General features: G+C 54.7%; 6 protein-coding genes across 6 annotated transcripts; 3 read left to right on the top strand and 3 right to left on the bottom strand.

The window, feature by feature from the left end:
- Positions 1-41: 41 nt before the first annotated feature.
- Positions 42-1,630, bottom strand: CAOG_01180 (hypothetical protein). The gene is made up of 2 exons (XM_004365994.2): positions 1,462-1,630; positions 42-1,317 (listed from the first exon to the last, which is right to left on the bottom strand). The coding sequence occupies exons 1-2, from the start codon at positions 1,594-1,596 to the stop codon at positions 322-324; spliced, it is 1,131 nt and encodes a 376-aa protein (XP_004366051.2). The 5' UTR covers positions 1,597-1,630; the 3' UTR covers positions 42-321.
- A 360-nt stretch (positions 1,631-1,990) lies between these two features.
- Positions 1,991-5,126, top strand: CAOG_01179 (sphingomyelin phosphodiesterase). Its single transcript, XM_004365993.2, has 5 exons — positions 1,991-2,254; positions 3,014-3,145; positions 3,229-3,483; positions 3,601-3,703; positions 3,823-5,126. Exons 1-5 carry the CDS (start codon positions 2,009-2,011, stop codon positions 4,938-4,940), a joined length of 1,854 nt encoding a protein of 617 aa, XP_004366050.2. The 5' UTR covers positions 1,991-2,008; the 3' UTR covers positions 4,941-5,126.
- A 78-nt stretch (positions 5,127-5,204) lies between these two features.
- CAOG_01178 (lariat debranching enzyme) lies at positions 5,205-7,307 on the top strand. Its single transcript, XM_004365992.2, has 4 exons — positions 5,205-5,337; positions 5,545-5,931; positions 6,110-6,358; positions 6,488-7,307. The coding sequence occupies exons 1-4, from the start codon at positions 5,215-5,217 to the stop codon at positions 7,217-7,219; spliced, it is 1,491 nt and encodes a 496-aa protein (XP_004366049.1). The 5' UTR covers positions 5,205-5,214; the 3' UTR covers positions 7,220-7,307.
- Positions 7,308-7,341: 34 nt separating this feature from the next.
- On the bottom strand, positions 7,342-11,410 carry CAOG_01177 (hypothetical protein; the record flags this gene model as incomplete). Its single annotated transcript, XM_004365991.2, has 4 exons — positions 7,342-7,625; positions 7,714-8,101; positions 8,206-11,129; positions 11,347-11,410. 4 exons carry the CDS (start codon positions 11,408-11,410, stop codon positions 7,342-7,344), a joined length of 3,660 nt encoding a protein of 1,219 aa, XP_004366048.2.
- Positions 11,411-11,543: 133 nt separating this feature from the next.
- CAOG_01176 (hypothetical protein) lies at positions 11,544-14,366 on the bottom strand. The gene is made up of 3 exons (XM_004365990.2): positions 14,010-14,366; positions 13,243-13,790; positions 11,544-13,055 (listed from the first exon to the last, which is right to left on the bottom strand). The coding sequence occupies exons 1-3, from the start codon at positions 14,225-14,227 to the stop codon at positions 11,695-11,697; spliced, it is 2,127 nt and encodes a 708-aa protein (XP_004366047.1). The 5' UTR covers positions 14,228-14,366; the 3' UTR covers positions 11,544-11,694.
- Positions 14,367-14,643: 277 nt separating this feature from the next.
- CAOG_01175 (hypothetical protein) lies at positions 14,644-15,761 on the top strand. Its single transcript, XM_004365989.2, has 2 exons — positions 14,644-14,763; positions 14,980-15,761. Exons 1-2 carry the CDS (start codon positions 14,672-14,674, stop codon positions 15,539-15,541), a joined length of 654 nt encoding a protein of 217 aa, XP_004366046.1. The 5' UTR covers positions 14,644-14,671; the 3' UTR covers positions 15,542-15,761.
- Positions 15,762-15,986: the final 225 nt, after the last annotated feature.

Genomic DNA, 15,986 nt, shown 5'->3' with positions numbered 1-15,986 from the left:
GAATACAAACGCATGATGCAACATGAATAGGAATAGGAACATGAACAGTAATGCAGTGCATCAGCAGGTGGTGGATGCGGGGGATGCGTGGTGGATGAAACAATGGATGAAATGTCGATTGGAAGGCCCAGTCATTGTACTGTACTGTAGTAGATCGACGAGGAGAAACAAGGGGATGCAAGGAACTGGCACTGCTCGGGCAGGTGGGCCACCTCGAACATCACATGATGCATGCACAGTTGAAGCAAGCATGCATGAATCGATGGGGTGGGGGGTTTTTTGATTTATTCGCGAGCTGTGCTACGACTACGACTACTACTACTATTCGCGACGAACAGCGGGGATGCGAAGAACGGGCACGTTTCCGCTACCGCCGGAACTTGCTCGCTCGGCCTCCTTGCGGCGCGTCTCAGAGTACAGGATGGCAGTGCCAACGGCGACAATGATGCCGAGTACTTGCATGCCGACAAGCTGCTGCGAAAAGAGAATCACACCAAGCGTCAGCACCAGGCAGTTCTTGACGTGTCCCAGGACTTGGTACGTTACGGGCGATGTGCGGGCAACAACATAGTAGTTGGTGAGATTGACACCGATGGACAGCAGCGCCGAGATCAAAATGAGCCCGACAATCTCGCCGGTTGGTTGAAACTCCCACAGCGGCACGACGCCCGGTTGGGTTGTAGCGGGGGAATCGGACGAGCCAGTCGAGGCAGTTGAGGCAGCAGCAGGAGCTGCAAACAGCCACGTTACCAACGATCCGTCAAAGAACGGCGCTAGTACGAGCAGGGCAAGCGTGTTATACGGCGATGTCTGGTGCAAGAGCTGCATGGCGTTCAGGCCCTGCCGCTTCTGCACCTGCTGCGTTGCAATCTGGCCAATGGATGTGAATGCAACCATGGCGATGGCAATCACACAACCAGCGGGGGTCAAGCTCAAGTCGAGGCTGGTCGTGAACGAGACTGCAATCAGCATGACGGTCAGAATGGCGGCAATCTTCTTGGATGGGAGCTTCCCGCTCATCATGTACTCAATGGCGAGCATGGACGGGATGGTGATGAGCTTGGCGAGCTGGTACGTAGTGACCGAGTTGACGGCGAGTGCAAAGTTGGACGCGACGACCGATCCGACGCAGCCGGCGACCACCGGGAACAGTGCGCCAAAGCGAACAAACTTGTGCTCGACGACGCCCAGGCGGACGACGACGGTCATGACGCCGAACGCAACGGCAAAGTGGAGCGCAGTGAGGAAGGTCATGTAGACGAATCCCGCCACGGCGATGCGTTTGTTGACCAGCACGATGCCGACCGAGCAGATGATCTGTGACCGTGATAGAGAGTCAAAGTGGGGTTCAAGTCGGGGGAAGTTGAGTGAGTTGAGTTGAGTGGGGCTTACAAGGCGGATTGCTCTCTGAGAATTGGCTCCACAACTGAAGCCCACACGCACACACACTCGATGGCTTACATTGCATAGAATGCTGGCGACTAAGAGCAGACTTGTTGAAGCGGAGGATGAGCCATTCACTGAACTACTACTGCTGCTGCTGCTCCCATTGCTTCCATTGCCATTGCCAGTGCTCAGATTCACGCTCGACTTCATTCTTGTGTATTTGCAGTTGTATTGGCAAAATAATAGTAAAATAAAAAAAAAGAAGTGGATTTCATCTGGAATAAGAAAACTAGCAAGCTCGGCGGCGGCTCAGAGGAAGGAGCTCTGAGCCGATCAATCTCCTGCCATTGAGATGCTCAACTCCTGGCTCCTTTTGCTTGTTTGTGTTTTTCCGCTTTCATGCATAATAATGTTGGCACATGCTCTTTGGCTGTTGTGCATCCTCTCATCTCTTGTTGTTTTGCGAGCGAGAGAGAGAGAGAGAAAGAGAGAGAGAGAGAGAGAGAGTCTGAGCTTTTTGCTTGTTTCCGTTATTCTTCTTTCCCACCAACCCATCTCATTCATTCCCATCATGATAACAACATTCATACGCAGTCCTTCTTATCATTTTGACCACTCTCATATGATGATGATGGTCGCCACCACCGCCGCCCCTCCTCCGCTTCGTCGCAGCCGTCCCTCGCTGCCTCTGCTGGCGGTCGCCCTTGCGCTGCTGCTAGCAATGGCCTTTGCCCAGCCTGCGCCTGCGTCTGCTGCGCCAATGCTGCCTGTGCGCCACTACGACCGCGACGCTGCTGCTGCTGCTGCTGCTGCTGGATCCAAATTGTCGCCGACGGCTGCCCTTCGGCTCTCCCTCAAGGACATTTCGGTACCTTCACTCTCTCACTCTTCACTCTCTCTCTCACTCTTCACTCTCTCACTCTCTTTCACTCTCTTTCACTCTTCATTCTTCACTCATTCTGGCCTTGCTTTTTCGATGAGCAACAAACAAAGACAAAAACGAAGAAGAAGCAAAAACGATTGATAATGATTAGAAGAAGAATAATAACAAAGCGGCGAGTTTTTTTTTGTGTGTGTAGAAGCAAAAACGATTGATAATGATTAGAAGAAGAATAATAACAAAGCGGCGAGAAAAAAAAAAAAAAAAAAAAAAAAAAAAAAAAAAAAAAAAAAAAAAAAAAAAGAGTATGAAATAGTGGAATAGTGGAATAAGATGAGATGGTGAATATGCAACGAAAAGAAACAATGGTAATAGAGCCAGAAGAGAGAGAGAGAGAGAGAAGAATGGGGTGATTGCCGCGGTCGGGGTTTTCGCTTTTGCTCACTTGATCGCGCCCCGCATGGACGCATGGACGCATGGATCAAGTGGATTGGATTGGATCATGTGGATGGGATTCGTATTAGGGTTAGGGATTGGGGATTAGAATCGATACCTCTGAATGCGATGCCAACTGGTGGGATTGCACCGACGAACATAGTTGACCTTGTTGGCTTTATCAAGCGCATTGGGATGGGTTGCGATTCGAGTTGTCATGCTAGTCCACTGAGATTGCATTGGGACACTGACTAATACATTCGACCCCTTTTTTGTTTCTGACTTGCTGAATGTTATTTCGGTGGTTGGTAGCTGCGCTGCGACGGCTGCAAGGCCCTCTTCCTCGCGTTCGACGCCGGCTTCAAGGCAAACCTCACCACCGACGCCATCGTCAAGATTGCCATCGACATTTGCGTCGATTTCAAGATTGAAGATTACAATGTGGTATGCTTTGACATGAACAATCCATCCGAAATGAGCAAACAACAAACTCCTCACACGCCTGCCAATTTGGTCGACATTCTTAGTGCTCCCTGATCGTCCCGCTGTTCGCCCCCGAAGTGCTGGGCGTCATCTCGCGCACCGTCCTTGGCCCGGAAGAAGCTTGCGTCACCATCGGCGAGTGCACTGGCGATGTTCCGTACCCCTGGCTCACCTGGAACGTCACTCTGCCCAACATCCCCAAGCCCCCGACGCCAATCCCGCCGACTCCTCCGAGCCCCTCGTCTCCCCGTCGCCGCGTTCTGCACGTGTCCGATCTGCACATTGACCTCGAGTACACTGTAAGATCGCCATGTCTCGAACATTTTTTGTTTTTGGTTGGGTTTTTTGTTTGTTTTTTTGTTTGTTTGTTTGTTTGTTTTTTTGGCCTGGCCTCACGTTCTGTGTGACGTCTGCAGCCTGGTCTCGACACCCAATGCGGCGAGCCCCTCTGCTGCCGCCCTCCCAACAAGGTCGGCGTCTACCCCAACATTGCTGGTCTGTGGGGTGACTACCAGTGTGGTAAGGCCGTCGTTCTTTTTCTTCTTCTTCTGCTTCTTCTTCTCTTTCTTTCTTTGAATTCAACCACGCTCATCTTTGCCACTCACACTCCCAATATCATCAAAACCCCCTTCTTCCAGATATGCCCTATCGCACCGTCGAAGCCATGTTCCGCTCGATCGCGCAGTCCTCGCCCAAGATTGACTACGTGTTCATGACTGGCGACATTCCTGCGCACAACGTCTGGAACCAGTCGCGCGACGATCAGCTCACATCGCTGCACACGGCTTGCAACCTGATGCGCACCACCCTTCCTGGCATCACCGTCTACCCGACGGTCGGCAACCACGAGAGCTCGCCCGTCAACTCCTTCCCGCCTCCGTACATTAAGGGCGAGCAGAGCAACCAGTGGCTGCTCGACGCCTTTGCCACCGAGTGGGCGACCTGGCTGCCCGCATCGACGATGGACACCATCCGCTATGGCGGCTACTACCAGGTCGAGATTGAGCCCGGTCTCCGTCTCGCTTCGCTCAACATGAACTTTTGCAACAATGGCAACTACTGGCTCTTTGTCAACGAGACCGACCCGGCCGGCCAGCTCCAGTGGCTGATCAACGTCCTCCAGACTGCCGAGACTGCCAACGAGAAGGTGTACATTATCGGCCACATTGCCCCCGGCTCTTGCACCAAGACCTACTCGTTCAACTACTACAAGATTGTCGACCGCTACGAGAGCACGATTGCCGGCCAATTCTTTGGCCACTCGCACCACGACGAGTTTGAAATCTTCTTTGACGAGGCGACGCTCTCGCGCTCCACCGGCATGGTGTACATTGGCGGCTCCGTCACAACCTACACTGGCATCAACCCGAACTACCGCATTTACGACGTCGACGGCGGCAGCACCAAGGCGGTTGTTGACAGCTACACGTACTACCTCAACCTGACACAAGCCAACCTGAACGGCTCCAGCGACCCCGTCTGGCAGTTTGAGTACTCTGCTCGCGACGCGTACAACATGACCAACCTCTTCGGCCCCGACTGGTACGACTTTGTTCTGCGCATGAACACGGACAACAACCTGCTCAATCTGTACAACTACTACAACGTCAAGTCGGCCTACCAGCCCTCCTGCGATGACAACTGCAAGGCCAGCACGCTCTGCAGTCTCGTCCAAGCCCGTCCGGACAGCAGCCTCTGCAAGAACGTGACTCCTGCCGACATGCTGTCGCACCGCCGCTCCCGTGAGCGGTGCTGAAGCATGTTGTTGGTTGATTTGTTGTTTGTTGTTTTTTTAAAGTGTGTGTGTGTGTGTGTGTGTGTGTGTGTGTGTGTGCGTGGCTTTGCGAATTGCGCTTTGTCAAGTGCAGCACGACGTTTGATTTCGATTTTTACTGTATGACAAGTTGTCGATCAACGCGTCGATCTTTGATTTGTAAAATTGAACTGAATCTCAAAAAAGTCGGTTTGAAAAAAATGCAGTTTGTCTTCAAGGCGTTGTTTCACTCTTTTTTTGACCTTAGAATCGTAGAATGAAGATTGCCGTTGTTGGTTGCGGACATGGCGAGCTGGAGCGCATGTACGAGACGATTGCTCACATGGAGCACGAGCGGAGCATCTCGATCGACCTGCTGATTGTCTGCGGCGACTTTCAAGTAACGTGTCCTCTTGAGCATAGTGTTGACCATTGTGGAAGGAGTGGAAGTGAGTTGGCGGGAAGGGGGGAAGGATTGGTGCGATTGGATTGAGTAACTCAACAGAGCTGCTTCCTGGGGGGGGGACTTCCACTGGGCCGCCACTCCATAACGCACCACATTCAACACTCACCCACTTGCCAATGAATATTGATCCAACCCCCACAGGCTGTCAGGAACGAGCGCGACCTCGACTTTATGGCCTGCCCGCCAAAGTACCGCGAGCTGCGGACCTTCCACCGCTTCTACTCTGGCGCTGCTGTGGCGCCCGTGCTGACGCTGGTCATCGGAGGCAACCACGAGGCGTCCAACCACATGTGGGAGCTCCCCTTGGGCGGCTGGGTCGCGCCAAACATTTACTACCTCGGCTACGCGGGCGTCGTGCGCGTCGGTGGACTCCGCATTGGAGGCCTGTCAGGCATCTTCAAGGACAACGACTTTATGCGTGGACATCACGAGAGGCCATTCCATGTGGCCGACGAAGGCATGGTCCGAAGCTTTTACCACGTCCGCGAGATGGACGTGTTTCGGCTGATGCATCTCGGTCGCAGTCAGGTGAGTAAGGCTTGATTTCTGAGAAAGTTCCATTTTGGCTGGGGGGGGGGACAACAAAAACATACATTGAGAACAATTGAGAGCAAACCTGGCGTTGGTGCTTTGCTCTGAGATCGATAAACACAGAAGAATCCACTCACTTACCAAACTTTGGCCAAAAACAAAAAAACTTCTGCAGGATGAGCGTCCGATTGACGTGTTTCTGAGCCACGATTGGCCGCAAGGGATTGCCAACTATGGCAACGTGCGGCGACTGCTGCAGGAAAAGGCGTTCCTGCGACAAGAAGTCGAGGAAAACACGCTCGGCAGCGGGCCCGCCGATGTCCTGCTACACGCCGTCAAGCCCCTGTTCTGGTTTTCCGCACACCTCCACGTAAAGTTTGCCGCCATGGTTCCACATCCGCCCACACCGCCTGGTCCCGGCCAGGTACGAAGCCGTGTTTGTTGGCTTGTGTTGGTTTGTGTGGCGCTTGCTGCCGCGTTTCTGACCATTCTCGTTCACTTGCCTGTCCTGCGTTCTTTCGCTTTGACACACATTCTCGGACCACAATGACAGGCTCCAGACGCAGCTTCGGCAGCCCCTCGAGCAACTCGATTCCTCGCTTTGGACAAGTGCTTGCCCGGCCGACATTTCATCCAAGTGGTGGATGTTCCTGCGCCGGCAGATGGGACCGGCACTGTTGCATTCGAGTACGATCCGGAATGGCAGGCCATTTTGATTGCAACGCATCAGTTTATGAACTACTGGTCACGGCAACCGATTACCATGCCACCACTTCCGCTGCAAGAGTCTGTCATTGCTCTCGAGTTGGCCAAGCTGCGCGCGCGGACAAGTGACTGGGCAATTCCATCCAACTTTGTCCCGACTACACCCACGCAAGAGGAGTTCCAGCGGGGAGCAACACCAGGCACCTCCAAGTTTGAGACGCTCAACAATGTGACGATCAATCCGCAGACCGCTCTGCTTTGTGCCAAACTGGAGATTCCCAACCCGTGCGCCCAAAGCATTCTTGGGCGACGCGATGTTGGCCCCCTGCCCCAAACAGCCCCAGTAGCAAGTGTCGTGCACAATCCGGACGAGATTTCACTGGACGATGAGGACGCCGCCGCGGACGGCGCCCAGTCCGGCAGTAGCGTTGTGAACAATCCCGACGAAATCAACCTTGACGACGATGTGATGGAAGATGAGTCGCATGGTGACGATGACACTGTCCACGACGATGCACCAGTCAGCGAAGCAATCTCTGGGCCCAGCAACCCAGCCGAAATTTCGCTAGACGACGAGTAACACGGCGTTCAGCGCCCTTTTTTTTCTTCTTCTTTCACATCAAATAAGCTGTTGTTTCATCCATTTCAGTCAGAAATAAATTATCTACTATAACAATTGAGCAATGAATCGATACATCGGGGTCAAAGAGCGTTGCCATCGGTAGCCCACCAGCTGTCGTGGGTGCCGCCAGCGATTCGGTGACGAAGAGCTTGGAAATTCACCGGGCGCGAACTCGAGCGGCCATAGGCATCGTCAGGCGCCGATATCAGCTCTGGAAACGTGAGCGTCGTGTCGCGCACGCTGACAAGCGGAGCAATGCTGGGGCGCCCGTGAGCGCACTGAAACGGCAGGGTACAGTCTGACAACGTGTTCACAAGGGACTTGCACTGGTCGATGGACAGCGTGTCACCAAATTTGATGGCGCCTACCGCAACGATCGCAATGGTTTGTTTTTTCATTCAACATGAGTTTCAAAACGATTCTCGCCATCCACGCGAAATCTCGCCACTTACCATGACACGCCTTGGATGCCAACGCACTGGAAATGGTCAATGGCAAATCGTAGGCACCACCGCCAGTGTGGCACTGCTGATCGATGCGTGACCGAACAAGTGTTGAAATAAGACCGTGCAAGATGGCCGCTTGGGTCAGGCTGGACACGGTTTGTGCCACATCATCGGCACCGCCCACGAGTGCTCGCGCTTGCTTTTCGAGCTGGAAACGAGACACGTGTTGTCCGCTGATGTACTCTGCTCGAGATGCTTCAAGCATAATGGGAGGCACGGCATCAATCATGACGGCGCACTCGGCATTGTCCTCCAGCGCATTGACGTTGGAGCCAATCCGAAAGCGAATGCCGCATGCTTCAAGGTTGTCGCGGAATGGCTCGAGCAGACGCGCCTGTTTGTTTTTTTTTTTTTGCAGAGAAAGTGAGGGCAATAGTGGTGAGAGAGGAATTGCCTCTTTTCGTGTAAAACATTTTGTGAGCCAGCTTTGACTCTTACCTCCGCCACTGTCATTGCCAGCCTCAGCGGATCTTTCAGGGTCTCGGATTTTAGAACTTGTGAACTACCAGTGCCTTGGTCATTGGACTGGTACACTTCTCGAGTAAAGCGCTCGAGCCGGATGCGTTCGTGCGCTGCGTGCTGATCAACACAAAAAATCAAATCATTGCCATCATCGCTCAAGGCGGAAGGTTGGTCGTCACCAGGAGCCAGCACCACAACAAACTGTCGCTCAACCTGTGATAGCACAGACAGTTGGCCGAAGAGCTCTTTGCGGAAGTGCATGCTTCGGGATGCGTCTTTACGCTGAGTGCGCAATGCCTCGTTGGATGCCGCGCGAGCATCCATCGGACGAGCCTGTCGTGAAGGGAAGACTGGATTTTGCCATCTGGCCATGAGTGAGCGGAAGGAAGGTCCCGAAGAAGCCACAGATAGCACTGGGTTGGAGTTTGGGAGAGCCATAGCTGCGAGCAACGCGTCATCCGCCTCCGCGCTGCTGAACTCGTCGTCGTGAGCAGTCGGGTCATCAGCGGGCCGCTCAAGGTTGTTGTGCGACCGAAGCTTGCTCGAAATTGTAAACATCACCTCGTCACTTTCCTGCTGTTTCGGCGAGGTAGGGTTTGCATCCGGCTCGAGCACATCGGGGACTGGACGTGTGACAAAGCTAGCAGGAACACCAAGGTCTTCTACTGGCTGCAAAGATGACGCGGATGCAGGACGCACGTGAAAATCATCCTCATCGTCGTTTGGGAAGGCGTGATCGCAACCAGAGTGAGCGTGATCGAGAGCTGCAGCTGCAGGGGATTGCGCACTGGTATTCAGTCGTGCCAAGTCGTGAGTAGCGCCACCTGCAGTCGCATTCCGGTTATACATGAACTGATGCAGAACAGGCGCAATCGACACGACAGGATTCTCGGCGTGGTGATCCGCCCGCTGTCGCTGAGATGCGGTTGGATACGATGGTGGCGCGGCTCTGTCAAACCGTTCTTGCCGACGCTGCTCCTGCTGGGCGCTCAGAGGGATTGGAGCAATCGATGGCAATTCAATGGCATTGCGGAGCACAAGGTCTTGGCGGTGTTGACGGGACCGCTCAGCAGGTGTCAGCCAGCTACCTCCTCCGCCCAATGGACCTACACCCTGGACCACAGTGCTATCTGCCAAACTTGACGCGTCGGTTAGGCTCATCACGGACGACACGGGCGTCATGGATTCGCTTTGGCGGTGCCTAATTTGGCAGGCAAAGTCAAAGTCTCGGATTTGGTTGAGTTCGGCTTCGTTCCAATCCACAGACGTTGCTGCCGCCAACAGTGAGCCAGAAGAGTACAAGGTCGGCGCTCGCACAGGAGGATGTCTGTCGACACCGGTCAAAGCGGTCACTTCTGCAATAATGTCGCTGTCGTCTTCGTCATCGTCGTCCTGCAGCGTGGAGGAGGGTACCGGGCGATCTACTTGAGGAGCAGTGCGTGTCTGAAAATAGCGCGACCGGGACTGACTCTCATCGGCAGCCGAGTCCTCGGTTGCAAGTCTCGGGCGTTTTGGAACGGCATCACATTCGTCGACCTCGACAGCAGAATTCGCCGACTCCCGGGCTCGTGCACGTCGCACCACCTCAGAACTCACCAGCCCACCTGGCTGAAAGGACGCAAACGTCGGCGGCTCCGAGAGCGTGGCCGCAAGCAAATCAGTTGCGACAGCCACCGTGGAGGGATGGAACTGGAGGGCAGTGCGGATGGCTTGCTCGACAAGGGCCAGAGGTGTCTCCCAATCGGCAAATTCAACCAGGGTCTTGGCCGGATCAAACGTAATGTCGTACAGCCCGGGAGGACAGGTCATGTTCAGTACCCAGGCGCACGAAGCCTTGTCAAAGGACCGGGAATTGTTGCTCGCGTGCATGTCGCGCCCAACCGGCAAGGTTTGGCTGACAAATCGCGGGCCGCGAGTGCCCTGCCATTGTCGCATGAGCTGGTTCACAAGCTTGTGAAAGCGGGTATGAAGGACGCGGCGACGGTTGATGAAAAAGAACTGCATTGACTTGGCGCCTGGTTGCGGCTCGGTGCACAGAAAACCCCGCAGGGAGTAGTCCACAACAGTGACCGAACGCACCAAAATGGATGATTCTGGAGCTGCTGCTGCTAACGTCTCTGACACGGCGGCTTGGGGTTGATTGAGGGCGGATCGAGTTGTCAGATTGGAAAACTCGCACGACAAGCTCATGTCGACATTCTCGGTGACACCAACGCGCTCCACGCCAAACAAGAGCTTGAAGACGCTGAGCGCAGAGGTCAGTCGCCGAGTCGTGAGCACCCGTCGGGCATTGTGATCGTCGTGAACGCTGAGAGCAACGCCTGGATTGGCAAGCGCGATCGCTTCGACTGCTCGGCGAGCATGCTCCAGCGTCAGGACGGGGTTGGCGAGCATGACTCCCTGCCGCACAGGCATCGTGGCAAAGAGGCCGTGAACTGTGACAATCGTGCCTGCAGTGACTCGTTTGACAGCCGAAACGCCGACGTGATATTGCGGCAGCGGTTTCTCATGCTCGGAGGAGCGTTGTGTCGCCGGATTGCGATTCTCACTCGGAGTCGGACGCAATAACTTGAAGTACGTTTCGCTTGATTGCCCGGCATTGTCATTGTCAACGCGAGTGACAATCTCGACCAGGGTGGACATGTCTGCCACGGACGCGAGCGCCTCGCCACGAAACCCATAATACGACAGCGTCTGCATGAGATCAGCGTCGTCCTCGATCGCCACCACGCCGCCAGCAGCACTGGAGACAGAACCAGCAGCAAACTTGCTTGTGGCGTGTCGCTCTCCAACGCGAGCCAGATCACGAAGCGCAATGCCGGCGCCGTTGTCCAGCACGCGCAGTCGGCACAGCTGCAGATCGACATGCACATCGACCGCCGTCGCGCCTGCATCGATGCCTGTGGTGCAACACGGAACAAGGTCAGTCTCTTCAGATTGAAGCGTTGGTCTCAGATTGCAGAGTTGGTCTCAGATTGAAGAGTTGGTCTCAGATTGAAGAGTTGGTCTCAGATTAAAGAGCTGGTCTCGGCATCAGACCGACTCTGCGGGACGACACGTCACTGCATCGAAGGAACAGAAAGGGGGGACAAGCACAAGCACCGCATAGTACTCAACTATTCAGAACGAGCTCCTCGACGCAGGCAGCGAGCGACGGGATGGAGACGCCCGAGCGGAGCATTGCCACAGTGTGACGGTCGACCCGGCGCACAATGGACGCGCGTCGACTGGCAGGCTCATCGGGCATCCCAGCAGCAGTAGCACCGGTAGGGGAAGGGGAGCGTGTACTTGATATTGGATATTGCGAGTGGAGGAGTAGTGGAAGTAAGGGTTTAATGAAAACACGACTGAGACAAAAGTAACCATATTGGTACTGAGCTTAGAAAACAACAACAACGCGCACAACAACGCGCACAACAAGACAACAAAAACAAAATCGTACATCAAACGCACGAGCGCAGCAGATTACAACTCGTGAAGCACAAACGTCGAGATCAGATAGCCCACACCAAGCACACTCAACAAGGCCGCCCACCGCAGGAGCATGAGCTCGCGAGCAGTCACAGCGGCCGCGTCGGACTTGCCGGCAGCTTCTGGAAGCAAGAGCGTCGACAAGACGACAGTCAGGTGGAACAGCCGGTACGACAGGTAGAGGTAAATGCTGCCCACAAGCATAAAGTTCAACATCGGGTAACCAGGGAGGAGGATGATGATGCGTGTGGCGTCGTATTGCATCAGGATGTGAAACTGGGCAATGTACGTTTCCAGTGTCACCGAGCCAATCCACGCAAACAGACCGATGAAACGGCGTCGAAGTGGCGCCCACAGGTTGCGGAAGAGCAAGAAGAGCAGAATTGGAAGGGGTGAAGTGTACGGGTGCACTCGCTGGTAGTCTGACTCTGGCAAGACGCCCCAGATCGAGTACCACAGGGCCAACCCGCCCACGACAACCGCCATCAGTACGATTTTGATCACCAAACGAACCGTGTTGGTCCGAGAGCGCGATGCGTCGCGCAACGTCTGTACCACCGATGAGGGAAGAGCAAACTCGAGCAGGTTCCACCAAAGCGTGGCCAACAGGAAACGTGTCGAGCGAGGTCTGGCGTCGTCGAACGAAACCTCAAAGTCGGGTCGGGGAGTCGCAGCAGAAGCCGGGCCGAGCAACGGCTCAATGTCAGCGGTGCCGTTCGCAGTGTGGCGTTGGTGAACATCCGCATTGAAGGCATTACTGGACAGGACCTCACCAGCGCCGCCGCCGCCGCCGTTGGCAGCGACAAAAGTGGGTCCGGACTTTTGCGCGTCCGCGACAGCAGCAGGCCGGGCTGAGGCGCTGCCTTCTTCGAGCCAAACCAAAAAGCGCTGAAGGGTCGGGTGGAAGTAGGCAAAGAGCATGCCCACAGGTGCGGCAAAGTGGTCCAACCCGCTGCGAATCATCCATTCCTTGAGCGTGCCATCCGACTCGGACAGGATGAACTTGAAGGGCCAGAAGACAACGTTTCCAACAATGGCCGAGACGCTCCGGCTGGTCACTGATTTCGGCTGCTCTTCGTCGGACAAGGGCCAGTCCCAGATCAAAAAGGCCAAGCCAAAGAGGACGGTAAACATGGTGCCCATGACCAAGCGGTTGTTGTAGTGCGACTTGCAGGCAAACATGCACAGATAGATGACGAGGAACCAGAAGGTGTGCATCGGGCAAATGTAGTACAGCACATAGCGGTTGTTGGTGGTGACCATCACGAGCAGCACCAAAAAGTTGAGGCGGAAGAGCATCTTGACGAGGCGGAAAACGCTAAAGTCTTTCTTGGTCCAAAAGTAGGAAAAGTTGCCTACAAATCAGGACCATGTTGTCGGGGGAAAAACATGCCAAAGGGAGGAGGAGAAGAAGTAGTGAGAGACAAGCGTAGCAATGAACAACAACGCAAAAGTCATCCGTCCTTTCCTCCCACTCTCTCATTCATTCTCGGACAGTCCCACCCGGTATACAAGCAAAAGGGAAGAAGAGCAAAAACGTACCAAATCCAGTCAGGAAGACATAGGCAGCGACAAAAACGCGAATCTCATTGTAAATCTCGCGCGCCTTGAAAAAGTGGTAGAGCACAAACATGCATTGCATCCAGCCCTTCCACTCGTCGCTTTGATCGCGATTGAGAATGACAGGCTTTCCGGGCGCATAGATGTCGGACGCTCGCGCTGCAGCGGGAGCAGGGGCTGGGGCGACGGCAGTGTGGTGCGGAAGCAGGCCGTCGGCGCCAGGACGGTTTGCGCCGTGAAGCGCAGCAGCTTCGGCAGCAGCGCGGATTTTCTCGTTGGTGGACTGGCCGCCAATGACCTTGACGGAGACCAGCAGCCCAACCAGCAGTGCGAGCACGACGATCGAAGCGTACACGTCGCGATTGTACGAGCGGAGGCCTACGTCCCAGATGTGATCCATGTCGCACACGTAAAAGTAGAGCATGATTGCGCCAAACTGGACCACAGCCTGCAGCAACTGAACGGACTCCTGCAGGGTGGCTGTGGAGACTTGCCAGAGTCGAAGATGGCGAGGCGATCGGCTTGTTCCGCTTCAAGACAAACAAAAACACACAAAGACAAAAAGAGTCAATCATCAGTGATCAATCAAGCAGACCAACACCACGACAATACGATCAAAACAGATTCTCGAGTTTTCTTGTTTTTTTGTTTTGCATTTTGTTTTGTGTTTTGATGTTTGTCTGAGCAACAAACCATTTTTGGTGATTTTCGCTGCGTTGGTTGCCAACCACGAGCAGCCGTGAACTCACTCTGAAGGGCAGCACATCCAGGTCCAGAGGGAGCGGCCCTTGACGAGCAGCCAGGCAGCGACGCAGACGAGCCACAGCATGAAGAAGGCGAGCTGGTGGATGGTGAGCTTGGTGTCGTCCGCGGACTGGAACCCGGCCAGGCCCTGTGCAGGTGGCTCGGCGAAGGGCGGCAGAAGCGCAGGCAGGGGTGCCAGTGGTCCCGTCCCCGCGCCGCTCATGGTGCCCGTCCTTTGGTGTTGCGTTAAAAGAATGAAAGTGGGGAAGTGCCGCTTGGAATGAGTGAGTGAGTGAGGGGGAGGGGGGTGGGGGAAGCGAACGACGACCGAGGTGACGAACGAAGCCCACGCGAACGAACTGGAACTGGGACTGGGGTTCGATCTGTATGGAGATCTGTATGGAGAGACAGTCTTGCTGCGTTCTCCCCTCTCGTCAGAGACTGTTGAATGGATAAACTGCTTGTGAATTGTCTCAACAGCAATCTCTGTGGGTGCAACTCTCCAAATGAGTGCTTTGTTGTTTCACTTTGCTCTCTCTACTCAAAGATCGAATCAAACCTCACACCAATACATTGGCCCAGGACATCTAACAACTAGCGCTGCATTGTATTTGTTGATGCCATTTCATTCTCAGTCCTCGTTCCCCCCGCTTGCTCTACATCTCCAATGCCTCTCGTTGGTCGTTCTGTCACGCTGCTCGCTACAACGCTGGTCGCGGTCTTCATCGCGACTGCCCTCGCTCGTCCGCTGCCATCGTCGTAAGCAAAGTCCCCCCTGGATCTTTTGCCATGATGTTGCTTGCGATTGGGGAGGTCTTTGCCATTTGGTTGGGACCGATGCCTACGGGCTGCCGTTTGAAAGCGGCGCTGTCGGTGTTGCGCAGGTGTCACCATTCTCATCAACACACGACGGCTGGAACACCAGTGACCATTGCGCCATCCATACTTACCAACCCCACTTGCAATGTGCAACAGGATGGTGCAAGACGTGCGCGTGGTGCTGGACACGGGCGCAGTGCCGACCTCGCTGCCAACTGGCGGAGTTGTCTGGCTCGAGCAGACACTGGCCATCCGCTTCACTGTGCCCAACACGACCATCGCCACATCCAAGGGTGGTGAGATTGATGGTCTCTCAGCAGCTGCGGGGTTGGTTCAGTTCGATTCGTTCGACTTTATCATCGACCCCAGCCGCCTGGTTGCTGGCGGAAATAACCTGACCATCACGCTCTGCCCGGAAGCCCACGGTCAAGTGCCAGCGGAGACCAGCCTGTGCTTGGAAAATGCTACATTCACGCTGCCAATCACATCGACCCGAATCAATGGCTCGTACGTCTCGACACACAACTCCCAGCTGGTTGCGGGCTCAAACTACTGGCTCGTCGTGGCTGGAAACGCCGCCAAGCTCGATTACTCGTTCTCCTGGCTCGACAGCACCAACGGCACTGCTTGGACTGCATTCCGCGTCAAGAGCAAGGCCTGGGTTTCTGAAGATACGACGAACGGTGCTTCGACAGCACTTGTTCGTGTGCGAATGTGATTCTGTTTGTTGATGCTGTTCAGTTTGACTCCGAGCATTTTGTTCAGCAGACGACGGGAATTTCGGGTTTTGAAACTCTGTTGCGAGCGTTGTCGAGTCTGACGCCGACCTGCAGACAGGACATTTGTCTCCTTTGCAGTGCGCGACTCGAGCGTTTGTGTTCGCGTGTTTCCGTTGTCCCGCTTTTCTCGGCCAATAAACCCATTGTTGATTGATGCGATGTATAGCTGCAAGTCGATCTGAAGTGAGCGAGCGCCTTCGCGTGCGTTGGAGCCGACCACCCAAACACAGGTCAGACTCGGGCGAGGCGACCATCGCCCATCAAGGCCCAGCGATCTTTCCCTCGCATGTGGTAGAGCCCATAGTCGAGTCTGACCAGCAAATGAAGGTTGTGGGTGCCTTGTGAAGGAGAATTTAGTGTCTTCAAGTTCACTTTGGATGTTTT

This window comes from Capsaspora owczarzaki (genome assembly GCF_000151315.2).
Source record: "Capsaspora owczarzaki ATCC 30864 unplaced genomic scaffold supercont2.1, whole genome shotgun sequence".
NCBI classification, from domain to species: domain Eukaryota; class Filasterea; order Ministeriida; family Capsasporidae; genus Capsaspora; species Capsaspora owczarzaki.
Note: the sequence above shows the minus strand (reverse complement) of the source record. Positions and strands in the feature narration are given on the sequence as shown.

Excerpts from the sequence above, each read along its gene's own strand:
- CAOG_01180 (XM_004365994.2), bottom strand. The coding sequence starts at position 1,596 with ATGAAGTCGAGCGTGAATCTGAGCACTGGCAATGGCAATGGAAGCAAT. Across the intron at positions 1,318-1,461 it reads TCGCCAGCATTCTATGCAAT|ATCATCTGCTCGGTCGGCAT; the intron begins GTAAGCCATCGA and ends TCACGGTCACAG.
- CAOG_01179 (XM_004365993.2), top strand. The coding sequence starts at position 2,009 with ATGATGATGATGGTCGCCACCACCGCCGCCCCTCCTCCGCTTCGTCGC. Across the intron at positions 3,146-3,228 it reads AGATTGAAGATTACAATGTG|TGCTCCCTGATCGTCCCGCT; the intron begins GTATGCTTTGAC and ends CGACATTCTTAG. Across the intron at positions 3,484-3,600 it reads ACATTGACCTCGAGTACACT|CCTGGTCTCGACACCCAATG; the intron begins GTAAGATCGCCA and ends TGACGTCTGCAG.
- CAOG_01178 (XM_004365992.2), top strand. The coding sequence starts at position 5,215 with ATGAAGATTGCCGTTGTTGGTTGCGGACATGGCGAGCTGGAGCGCATG. Across the intron at positions 5,338-5,544 it reads TTGTCTGCGGCGACTTTCAA|GCTGTCAGGAACGAGCGCGA; the intron begins GTAACGTGTCCT and ends CAACCCCCACAG. Across the intron at positions 5,932-6,109 it reads TGCATCTCGGTCGCAGTCAG|GATGAGCGTCCGATTGACGT; the intron begins GTGAGTAAGGCT and ends AAACTTCTGCAG.
- CAOG_01176 (XM_004365990.2), bottom strand. The coding sequence starts at position 14,227 with ATGAGCGGCGCGGGGACGGGACCACTGGCACCCCTGCCTGCGCTTCTG. Across the intron at positions 13,791-14,009 it reads TGGATGTGCTGCCCTTCAGA|CGGAACAAGCCGATCGCCTC; the intron begins GTGAGTTCACGG and ends TTTGTCTTGAAG. Across the intron at positions 13,056-13,242 it reads TGTCTTCCTGACTGGATTTG|GCAACTTTTCCTACTTTTGG; the intron begins GTACGTTTTTGC and ends CCTGATTTGTAG.
- CAOG_01175 (XM_004365989.2), top strand. The coding sequence starts at position 14,672 with ATGCCTCTCGTTGGTCGTTCTGTCACGCTGCTCGCTACAACGCTGGTC. Across the intron at positions 14,764-14,979 it reads GCTCGTCCGCTGCCATCGTC|GATGGTGCAAGACGTGCGCG; the intron begins GTAAGCAAAGTC and ends AATGTGCAACAG.